We start from the raw sequence: 11868 nt of genomic DNA on the forward strand, positions 1-11868 counted from the left end.
AATAGCATGTATAGGTACATTCTTTTTTTTGAAAAAGCAAGAGATACCTATCAATCCTTTTTTTGTAAAGAATACCAAAATTACATGTAATATGTTTCTATTGCTCAATTTGCATCGTCCAATATTCAAACCATAGGTTTTACATATTTTGGTTGGCATTAAATAAGGAATACAGGAAAGCTATTTTAACAGTTTATTTGTATAAAAAATAATGCGAAATTTGAATCAAGTTTTATGTTTCGTACATGTATATTACATTTTAATGAATACATTATGTACACATAAATAATTATTTTTTTAAAAAACCGGTTTCTTTGGATTCCATCGATTTTACAGTTAACATTCCTTTCTTTCTTTATTTCAAACTCATTTCCTTGGGACGATACTTCACATCAGCGTTCATCAGCTTATGACCATTTTTATCCTGCACAACACTATGCGTTCTTCTCCAGCAGCTGCTTTTTTTTGGGGGGGGGGGGGGTTCTCTCTCTTTGTTTCGGACATTCTTTCAGACTGTCCATTACTCAATACATGGATACCTTCTATTGATATATACAAGTTAGCTCTCTTCCTTCACTAGATTATTTCGCCATCCGCAGAATTGAGTGACCAATCGAGTATGCATCTTAGATCGTGGAATAGATTTTTCAAAGTTATTTGGGTGAACATTGGTAACTTTGTATGACTGAATCAATGCATCAAGGTTAATAGAGGGTAGTTGGTGTGTGATGAGGGGGTGTTTTTAAACTGGGGTTGTAAAGATTCAACCCAACAAAATTAAGAGATTGTGTTTGACTGCCATACTCTAGTGATGCCCGTTCCGTCTGCCAGCTGAATTTTTATCTGCTCTCTTTGTCTTCTTGCTCAAGCCTGATTCTTCGTTCTTGACAACCTTAACCTCTGAACAGCGGCGTTGTGGTTCAGGCGTAACCTTTTTCAACGGAGGTAAAGGTCCATTTGCCTTTGTTTGAGGAACACAGTTTGCAGATAGATTCCTCTCTTGGTTGCTGTGTTCAATTATCAAAATGTCGTAATGATGGGCATTGCTGACCTGTAGTTTTTTCGACATGGTTATTCTCTTTGGGGCTTGGAAGAAATTTCGGATCTCCTTCGATGATTTCGGGATGCTCACAAGAGGAGACAGAATGTGTGGCATTATTTGGCCGCTTTTTGCTGTCCTGGCTTGGTTTGTCATCGGCGATGCTGAAATACGGTTTGCAGACTTAATTTCAGGTAGCTTTTGATTCAGAGAGCGCAATGGCGATGCTTTTCTACTAGGGACTTGGCTTGACTCTGACGCGCTTGAAATGGTTTCTTCGTTTATGGACATTTTCTTTGACGCGTGGATATCTGGGAGCCCGCAGACGCTCTTGCTCATTTGTGGAGAAAAACTGCGTGCCGATGTTTGTTTGGAATTCATTATCGGTGGCAGGTGCAACTTGACGTGACCGTTGGTTACCGTGTTAGACTTAGGTTTGGATTCGTTCAGGATTTTTTTGTTTCCACATTTCAAAGTTGCCTCCCGTTTTACATCATCAAGAACTTGTCGACGCCTATGGCAGGTTTTCATTTCAACCGCATTATTGTCAGATAAAGAAAACGCCTCTTGAACAATTTGGTGGGAGGTGTTTTTGTTTCCTGTCTTCTCCTTTCTCGTCTCTAGCCGATTTTTATGGACAGTTTGATCAAGATCCCTCGGCTCAAATGGGATTTGCTCTTTCTGTTCAGGCACCTGCTCTTCCATTCGCCCTCCATCGTTTACGGTCGTTCGGTCTGAGTAGCATGGCATCGACTCTCTGTAAATATTGCGGAGCTGGTCCTTGAGATCCTGAACTAGGTTGTATCCACCTGGAACAACCGAGAGGAACTGAGACTCCGTTTGAATCTCCTGTTCTAATCTAATCTGTTCTTTTTGGAGTTGTTGGAGTCTCCTGTTTGCGCACTCTTCCCAAGTAACCCCTGTATTTCCACCATAGCCCATCAGCTCCATATCAAGTTCTTTCTTTTGCTGAATATTTTCAGTACATAGGTTGACCCAGTGTCTTTATAAAAAGAAAATATACTGCTATATACGAAAGACGTTATATGTTTATAGACTCGTATTAAATCACATTAACTTATTTTAAATGGTTCTAACTGAAGTATTATTTTTCTTCCATAAAAGAAAAGTACATCCCCTTTTTTTATTGTGCTTAAGAACCAACGATGTTTACTGTCACCGATTTGAATTGTTTTAGACTTGATGACTAAATGAAGGTCAATAATACTCTATAACAGTCCCGCATTACCAATTCAACAATGTCAATTGCAAAATATGTGTACTGCCCACTCGCAGTCATTTTGTACGTAAATGTGTGACTCATCTGTTGAGTGTTAACGTACATGTCCCGCTGAATAATTGTCTCTTACAAACCCTGCTTGTTTGTAAATTTAAATTATATTTGAATTTGTATTTCAGTGACAGTGGTCAGATACTAATTCCACAATATGAAACAATTAGTATAAAAGATATAGCAATACATTTTCGGCGATCATATTTTAAATACCTAACTTCAAATCAACATAAGTGCGATAAAACAGCCTCTATCATTTTTGTAGTCCCCAAATGTCCACTTTTTTCCTGGGAAGACTGTTTATATCCAGTTTGCGGGAAACATTTTTACTGGTCGTCGATCTAAATTTTGTAATATTCCTAACGTTTTGGACGATTAGACTCTTAAACAAGAAAGGGAAAGTGATCAAATTAATACATGTATAATGTTCTTACCGCACAAGTGGATCGTTTCCTATACCCATAGCGGTCTGCGGGGGTGATTCCCCAGATAATGACCCTATTATGATAAAGATAAACATGTATACATATATTCATATATTGTTGACCAAAATTTACTTGTGACCTGATTTGGCAAATTAATAGTTAATTACTAATTTGCAATGAAATTATTTTAGAAATATTTATACAGTCTATAACAAATGGGGAAAACATCAAACTATTAGATCACGGCAAAAAATGTCAAATTGGACGAGCCATGGGGCAGATGGGTCGCGAATGTAGCGAAAATACACTCATCAACTTAATTTACTGCTAAACAGTATTCGCGACGCAAAGATTTTTCGGTTTTACCTTCGTCGTTTATGAAATATCGAAGATGACCAACACTGTCATCGAATACAGAGGCTTCGTGAATGACTTCTAAGTCTGGCCTGCTGAAAAAATGGTACATGCATTTTTAAAACATGATATTTATATATAGGAATTCAAAATGTTTGTATTTCAAAATTTAATAGCTACCCTATTTAATCGAAAAATTATACACTATTATATTATTCTCTCTCTCTCTCTCTCTCTCTCTCTCTCTCTCTCTCTCTCTCTCTCTCTCTCTCTCTCTCTCTCTCTCTCGTTTCGCTAAATTGATAAAATCATTTTCAGTAATAACAGAGTGTGTGTGCGTGCGTGTGTGTGTGTGTTTGTGGGTGGAATGGGGGAGGCTTACTTGATGAGGTTGTTGTTGTGAACGTTGTTTTCAACGGTCAAATCCGTCCCGATTTTATCATATTGAGAATTCCCTTCAAGACAAACAGGATACATTTTTAGATTAGAAACTGTTGGTATAAATTATAATTTTCAAATCACAAAAAAAGATAGAAATCAACACACTTCTATTCTATGGAGGGAAAATCATGTTCAAAAATCCAGGCATGTAAACTATGTAATCGTGTTGGTTTGTAAGTCCGAGTATGAATGTGTGTAATAATTTTGATATGTAACGTGAAACTCGGGTATTAACACTTTATGATTTGACTCTATCAGTTCCATATTATTGTTATTGCAAATAATGCACATTTTTTAAGTTAAATAAACTTCAACTTTGTACATTTTTAACCTAAGTTCTGCTTTTGTATCTTAATGTTCGAAAAAAGTACATCTGACATATTACAAATTGACAAATGTAAAATCTATAACTTTATCGGTTTTTGACAGATCATACGGAATTGCAAGCTGCAAGAAAAGGTATGTCTATATCGTAATCATCGGAATTGTAGATATAATACTCAACTTTTTATATTAAAAAAAAATTATTAAAAAGACTATTTTTAGAAAAAGATATTAAGGAATGATATGATTTTATTAATTAATTAATCAAATAGGCGACCCCTTGTTTCAAGGGTTTTATGTTTTGTTTAGATTTTTTTGACGGGGGGTTGAGGGAGAGGTTTTGAGGGGGAAGTAGCAATGAAGGTGTTTAATTTTCTGAAATCAGTCGAGTTTTAAAGTTTAACAATTGCTTCATGTACTCTAAATTATAAGAATGCGTATATATATATATATATATATATATATATATATATATATATATATATATATATATATATATATATATATATATATATATATATATATATATAGTCAAGATGTGAAAAATTTTCCAGTTCTAAGAAGATATCTGATCAAAATATCACTGGGCATCGAATTTTTCTCCATTCTTTTGATATAATGTACCCCAAGCTCATAATTTATTTTCATTTAAAAATTGTCTTCCTGATAAAAGATTGACATCAAGATATACATATGATTATTTCTGTACTAGTATTCTCAGTATTCCTTCCCCATTCCGGTGATTACGGCACGCCTTTTCCTGCATCTCCATGATTCCATATGAGGTCATGTCAACGTTTGTAGACTTAACATTTGCTGATTCGCCAGATGTGCTACTAGTATTTCAAATGACGAAAATACATATGCAGAAACTTCAGATTAAAAGTGCGTATTGGATGTGCATTTGTAGGTATAATTAGATGGAAGGCCTGCTGATGTGTTTATACTAGTACCCCAGTAACAAAGTCTTACAACATCAGGATAACATATTTATACCCAGACTCACAAACCAACACGACTGTATACTAGTATTCGAATTTACAAGTTTACATGTCTGGATTTCTGAACACGATAACTCTCCATACTACTTATGTATATCTACTTTGTATTGAAAAATTATAAAATGCATGTACCTTTGAAACCTTCATTTTGTTCAGAATCATTGCTTTCTTCCTCTGTTACTGTAAGCAGGCTTTAAAAACGAGCAAAAGAGAACAGAAAGTTAGAAAATAAAAAATGAGAGAGAGAGAGAGAGAGAGAGAGAGAGAGAGAGAGAGAGAGAGAGAGAGAGAGAGGGGGTGTTGACTTACCGCAAGCCGTTCGAGTTCTTTATATTCTTTTCCTCCTCGAGACTAACTTGTCTCTTTTCTTTTGCCGTCATCGCTAACATAAAGTTTGAAGCAAAATCAATTCCTGACTTGGACATTAGATACACAAGGGTTAAAAATAAGTTATATGCATATCTTTACCTTGAAACATACATATTTTTTTACCTTGAAGCATTGTTGTTGAGCAGGTTTCAAAATATCTCTGCTGAACTTCGTCGTTTTCACCATACACCACATCCTCATAAATTGGGGGAAGTCTTTGAATTAGAATAAAAAGCAGTGCAATCAAATATTATACCTATTAACAAACGTTAACGATTAAAGACGTCTTCTCAAGACTTACAGTCCAGCTATATCCATTGTTTTGAAGTGATTACTTCTCTCTTTGCCAAACAAACTCTTCATTCGCTTTTAGTGTTTTAGCCAATGATTATGACGTCGAAAACATTGTGACGTCACACAATTGACTTTTACTAATATATGTACCGCACTAAATAAAAACGAAGCAATAATGTGGACAAAAAAGGATTTTGCTTTTTTTTTCATGGCAAGGGGAGATTTGACAGAAATTAATTTAATTAAAAAATATATGATTTTTATAAGGATACGTGTATTTTTGATGAGATGACTGCCCAGTTAATATTGTTATGAAAAACTGTTGTGTTTTTTTTTTCCTAAAATTTTTGATAAATTCAGATATTTAGGAAGAATAAAAACAGTGCTGTGTAAGTGGTTAAAACGATCGAGAGTGTGAGAGGATAAAGGGGCTGCACTAGGAGTTCACGGCAGAATTATTTTTCCGTTGTAACGAAGCTGACATCACCACCGAGGCAAAAGGTCATTGGTGTCACATGTATTTAAAGCATCGGCCTCAGCTCCAAATCATCACTACGCTGGTAACAGTGCCTTTTGCCAACCATAGTCATGAACTCTTGCCATCTCTTCGCTGTCATTTGCCTCTGTGGGATATTTATATGTTCACAATGGTATGTTTCATTTTTCTGCTGTTTGGATGCTAAAATGTTTATGGGTTGTTGTGGTTATTTTTTAATTTTTGAATCAATGAATTGTTGTAATAATTATTTGTTTCTAAAATTAGAAAGAAAAAAAAATAAATTTGCAAGCAGGACATATTTTAAAATTTTAAAAATATCGAGTAAAAGATATAGAGCCGTTCGATTACATCGAACATGTTCATTGTTGGTACCGAGGAAAATGCAAGTACGTCATGTTATGTTAAGCTGAGAAATTTTGATAATATTCTAGATTTTATGTGTATTCTTTGTGTGTGTGTGGGGGGGGGGGGGGGGGGGTAGAGAAAACAAAACGCTTCTGTTATGAAGATAATATAATAAAGGATAAAGAGGAAGTGTGAATATCTAATGAAATTCCTGATCTATGAACGGCTCTTTGTTGACAGAATGAAAGTTGGAGGGATGTCACTGGTTTACGTTAATATTTGAAGAAAAAAGATGTAGGAATTAAGTGAGATATTAAATCTTTTTTTTTAATTGTGTCTATCTTCATTCTTCTTAACAATAAAAATTGTTTGTGTTTCCTTGATATAGCTTATTTTGTAAGGGGCTTATTTTCAGGAGAGGTTTTTATAATAAACCATCTGAATGAATTTTCCGAGGATAATAATTGCCTATCCTTTGGTCCATATGTGCATGTGCCTATCAATCAATTGAAAAAAGAACTAAGTGATCTATATCCTTAAACCGACCAAACCAAATTAAATTTTAGGACATTGTTATGAAAATAATGGAAAATTCAGCTTTTACGGGGGAAACTGTATAACTGTACTTTGTATTTTGGTAAATTGTTTATATGTTAAAACTATACGAATCGCCTTACTTGTAATATTATATTTGACCAAGTTATTTTTTTAAATTAATGTGCGAAACATTGTTGGCCTTCGGAAAATTCAGGAAGTATAAATGTATAGTGTTTTTGCGAATCTATAATTTTGCGAATCTATAGGACAGAAACAATGCAGCGGGTTATCTACTAAGTATCTGTTAATAGTTGATGTTCGCAATTGCGAAATTCAAGTACAGAACAATTAGTCCTACTTTAAAATCTTTTTGAACTTGAGCTCCGTGAGTTTTGCAATCCACGTGTACACTCATAAACACAACCGAAAAATCTCGCCATGCATCTGTACAATGTATAGTAAGTAGTAGTAAGTACATCCGACATAACTGAAATTTTATTCTTCAACGTCAGAGTATAGTGCAAATGATACTTTTATTCCATTGTTCTCATCAAGTACAGTAAGTGATCCGTGAGAAAAAAAAATATAAGAGGTCGCCCCTATGGATCGTCATCAATTGGTGTGTGACTGCGGTGAGACAAGTAGATTTGGGACTCAATTCATTTACACTACCCCAGACTACTTCAAAATAACTTATTCGGTTGATGAATGATCCAATCTGTGTCCATCTATACATGCATAATTTTATTCTGGTTCTAACGCGGCATTTGATTGGATAGAAAAACGTAGTTGAATTTGTATAACCTGGTTTGCACGTCACAATACACGTCCCAATGCACGAACGTTAAAAGCGTACTAATCCGCTTGGCGTTACGTTTGAATTTTGAACAGATTGATATCATTTTTAAAAGTAAAACGCATTCCATTTGAATAGTATTTTACAGAAAATTAGATTATAAGGAATGGATTATAAGAAGTGTAAACTGCTCCAACCCAGGTTATACGAGTATAACTTGGGTAGATAATATTGAGTTCATTTCTTAAATATGCCCCATATCGAAAATAATTCAAAATCCATGTATGGTTGACTATGCGATCGGCCAATAATGTCCCTTAAGAAGTTCCTGGGCTGTCTGATCAAGAAAAGTAGTACGAGTACATGTACTTACGTGCACGTGTAAACAATCTGAGTGATTTAAGTATACGTATAAGTGATTTGTCATGAGTATTTCTATGGACGAGAAAGTGATGGTTCTCACAATCCATGTTGCGGTGGCTTTCAAGACAGCGTGACATGCATCCGGCAGTTGGTATTCGTACTTATTAAGGATGGAAGTGAGAAAGTTTGAGCTCTTGAATCCGATTACTCATTCTTAATATAACACAGATCGTGTGGAGGGTTAAGATGGGAGACATAAGTCAAACGATGCCGTGATGCAGGATGTCTAGCATGTTTGGTATATGAATAACTTTTGCTGAAGGATGAAACTAAATCCTGTTTATAGGGTGTGTGTGTGGTGGGAGGGGTGTATTAAGTTGACCGCTATATCAAAGGTGGTGTCGCATCGCTCTTAGAGTCCATAAGTCTGGTCTACTTTTTCTTTAATTACGACAATCATAGCTATCATCCTAACTGCTGTGTCATGCATGTAAATACTTTATATGTCGTAGCCTTCAAGGTCAAGGACAACGGTAATTTAAAGTAGTAAAGTTCAAGGTCAATCATCGAGATAAAGTTCATTGAATGATACCAAGTGCAGCATGTAATACAATGTACAACATGTTACAAATGCTATTTGTTACATGTTTGTTAATAGATTTATTATTATTTATATCTAATTTCGACAAACATATATCATACTCAAAGTGTTAATTATAACAATATTTTACCCTCTGTTATAGTGACCAAACTGCCCAGGACAGGATAGAGGCAGAGGTGGAGGGGTCCGGGGAAGTCCTCACCCACACAGGTAAAGTCCCGGTGGTTGATGATGAGCTGATGACGACTCGGGTTCCCGACACAAACAACAAACAGACGACACGGGACAGCGTCAAGTTCACCAATGAGGAAGTTCTTACCAAAGATAATAAAGGTAAAAAGGAAATACATTTATTCTGAACAATTTGTACAAACGTTTTTAAATGGCGATGTTGGGATGCTGCATCTCTTAACTTAATATCTCTCTCTCTCTCTCTCTCTCTCTCTCTCTCTCTCTCTCTCTCTCTCTCTCTCTCTCTCTCTCTCTCTCTGTGATACTAATTTGATTGCTAATATTACTAACTAAATGCCCTTCGAGAACCTATAAATGAGCTTCCAATGAATGTTTAACCTACACAATTCTATTTAATGTTTATCGTGATTTCACAAATTTTTACTTGGCTGTGTCACGAGCAGACGACACTCCATTCTAAGATCAGGAAATCTAAAGGATCACAAAGTTATGCGTGGGTCGTTTTAAAGAGATATCTTTGTATCTCCATCTTAAAAGAAATTGTTCGAGGTCATTATTACAGAGAGAGAGAGAGAAAGAGAGAGATAAAGAAATACAAGTGTTAGCAGAAAATATGGAGTAAACACAAATTAAACCTGTTTTCGTTCAGCTATTATATAAAATGAGATTATTACAATCACATTTTAAAAATGTAATTATCTATAACGGCATTTATAATTATCTTAATTCTTTCCTTTAATTTGCATTTACAGTGTCTGGCTCCGGTGACAGCAAAAAGACGGCGTCAACAGATATCGTGTTCATCATCGCTCCAGCAGTGGTAGGGACTGTTGCCTTAATAGCGGTTGTCATAGCAATAGTCTTCATTAGGAGAAAAGGTGAATTGCAGGATATACGAGAGAGAGAGAGAGAGAGAGAGAGAGAGAGATTATTTTGTACTTCTATTTTTTCTTCTAATTTTTATATTAGAATATGTTTTGTATTTCTATTAAATAGTAATGAATTATGTTATCTGAAAATAAACTGAATCCGTATTTTTTAACCCCTTCCATCCCCATCGCTTACCCCGAACCATCTACCCCGTCCACCTCATCCTTATCCCTTATAACGATACCCTTCTTAATATCTGATTCTAAATTTCAGCTATTATGATATCAGGGACGAACATTTTGATATCGATTTTCATACAAATTAAAAACAGCTTACTTTTACAATACTAAGTTTAATGTAACAGAATATGATAGGAAAGCTCCAATAAGATATTTTACTATAAAAATCCAAATGATACCAAGAAAGAATATAACTATATATGTTTGGAGGTTTTAAAGTTATGTCAAGCTATTGCTGATCGTTGTATAAAATAATGTCAATTGCTGTGCGGAGCGTAGTGCAAATTGTGGCGTAGGGCGATGAGAGGAACAATAAATTTTGTTTCACATAATTATGCAATATGTATGTTAACCTAGTTTTCAGATACGTAGAGGCATCGGTCGAACAATTACGCTAGTGTTACAGTTTTAACGTGTGCATCCGTTGCTTTTGTGTGTTTACATGAGGTTGGAGAGGGTGAAGAGGGGGGGGGGGGGGTACCAAAATTAGATTTGGAAGAATAACATACTTTTATTGTCTCATTTATATTAGGTACACTAATTATTCGTATCTAATTAAACATCAGTAAGAACCGAGTGTGTCCTATTTTATGTATTTTTTTATTTTTTGATCTTGATCTTGTCTCCTTAGTGGAATTTTTTAAATTAAATATGTTCATTCAAAAATATCTTTTATTAGAATGGAATGTTATTCCGTGTAATAAAGTTGGTCTTTTTACCGCTTGATATGATGATATTGTTTCTTAATTTGCAAGTAAAGAAAATCACTATATGTATCTCCATAGCAATGGTTTTGCATAGAACAATTCTATTCCATTTAGGGTATTAAACATGTACCTTACGTAGAAAATTCTTTTTATAAGTTTGTTTTATTTTTTATTTGCAGGAAAACAGGACAAGGTGATTTTATGAACCCACAAATATTTGATCGTCAGGCCGATCTGTGATATAATATTAAGGATTAATACAAGTGGACATTGATGTGATGGTCAAACCTTGCACCCATTTTCTTCAGAATTTTCGGTCATATTTATTGCGGGTTTTTTTTTTTTTTTACATGCACCGGACCTTCCTTGTTCCGTTTGTTTTCATCATCAACTGCATAGTGAAGATCAATCAATCTATTTATTTTTCGTCAGATTTTTCACTGATTATTATTTTTTTTTTTTGATATCTGATTTCGTGACTACATAAACAAAAAAATCATAATTATTGTTATCTAGGAGCTGATGACAAACCGATGTTTATTGTAGTTTAGGGTGAAAAGAGATGAAAAGTGTTCAACCCCCACCCACCCTTACCCGACATTGGCGTTTTGAGAAAACATCCGCTTATAATACTCTCCGTTTAGAGTTAAGAGGTTGTTGTCATTTTTGTATGTGAAACAAATGTTTAATATGAATTGATTGGAATTAAAAACTTTATTTCAATATGTTTATTTTTTTTATTTTAAATATATTTATAGTTTTATATGAATATTTTTATTTACCGTACATCTAATTTAAATATCTTGCCTTGAACGAGATTTTATACACATTTATATAAATTACAGTTTAAACTCGTTCGCCCCGTCAATTATTAATGACAAGTGTGACATTTTAGTGACAGTCAAGGTCAAACTAGGAGATAAAGGGTAAGCGCTCGCCAATATTTTTAAGGTACAATGTACAATGAAATTTGAGACAACCATTGGCAAAATGACTACCCATAATGTGCTTTTATCCACATTATTATCGTCAGGTGTCCCATACCACCTTAAATATACCAAATAATTTAATAAAAAGTCAACTTTTGAAATGTGTAAAAATTTCCAGCAAACATGCCCATCTAAACTTTTTTTTCTTTAACAACAACCTAATCTTAATTCACACATTTACACATTATG

General features: G+C 34.5%; 2 protein-coding genes across 2 annotated transcripts; one reads left to right on the forward strand and one right to left on the reverse strand.

Moving 5' to 3' along the window:
- Positions 1-282: 282 nt before the first annotated feature.
- Positions 283-5258, reverse strand: LOC128191307 (uncharacterized). The gene is made up of 6 exons (XM_052863386.1): positions 5188-5258; positions 5011-5069; positions 3495-3567; positions 3125-3207; positions 2768-2831; positions 283-2042 (listed from the first exon to the last, which is right to left on the reverse strand). The coding sequence occupies exons 1-6, from the start codon at positions 5256-5258 to the stop codon at positions 806-808; spliced, it is 1587 nt and encodes a 528-aa protein (XP_052719346.1). The 3' UTR covers positions 283-805.
- A 773-nt stretch (positions 5259-6031) lies between these two features.
- On the forward strand, positions 6032-11415 carry LOC128191546 (uncharacterized). Its single transcript, XM_052863676.1, has 4 exons — positions 6032-6191; positions 8825-9015; positions 9627-9752; positions 10870-11415. Exons 1-4 carry the CDS (start codon positions 6130-6132, stop codon positions 10893-10895), a joined length of 405 nt encoding a protein of 134 aa, XP_052719636.1. The 5' UTR covers positions 6032-6129; the 3' UTR covers positions 10896-11415.
- Positions 11416-11868: the final 453 nt, after the last annotated feature.

This window comes from Crassostrea angulata, chromosome 7, assembly GCF_025612915.1.
Source record: "Crassostrea angulata isolate pt1a10 chromosome 7, ASM2561291v2, whole genome shotgun sequence".
In the NCBI taxonomy this organism is placed as follows: domain Eukaryota; kingdom Metazoa; phylum Mollusca; class Bivalvia; order Ostreida; family Ostreidae; genus Magallana; species Magallana angulata.

Bases quoted from the DNA above. Each gene is read 5' to 3' on its own strand.
- LOC128191546 (XM_052863676.1), top strand. From the start codon at position 6,130: ATGAACTCTTGCCATCTCTTCGCTGTCATTTGCCTCTGTGGGATATTT. The intron at 6,192-8,824 runs GTATGTTTCATT...CCTCTGTTATAG, and splicing joins ATATTTATATGTTCACAATG to TGACCAAACTGCCCAGGACA. The intron at 9,753-10,869 runs GTGAATTGCAGG...TTTTATTTGCAG, and splicing joins AGTCTTCATTAGGAGAAAAG to GAAAACAGGACAAGGTGATT.
- LOC128191307 (XM_052863386.1), bottom strand. From the start codon at position 5,258: ATGACGGCAAAAGAAAAGAGACAAGTTAGTCTCGAGGAGGAAAAGAAT. The intron at 3,208-3,494 runs GTAAGCCTCCCC...CCATTTTTTCAG, and splicing joins CACAACAACAACCTCATCAA to CAGGCCAGACTTAGAAGTCA. The intron at 2,832-3,124 runs GTAAAACCGAAA...TTATCATAATAG, and splicing joins ATATTTCATAAACGACGAAG to GGTCATTATCTGGGGAATCA.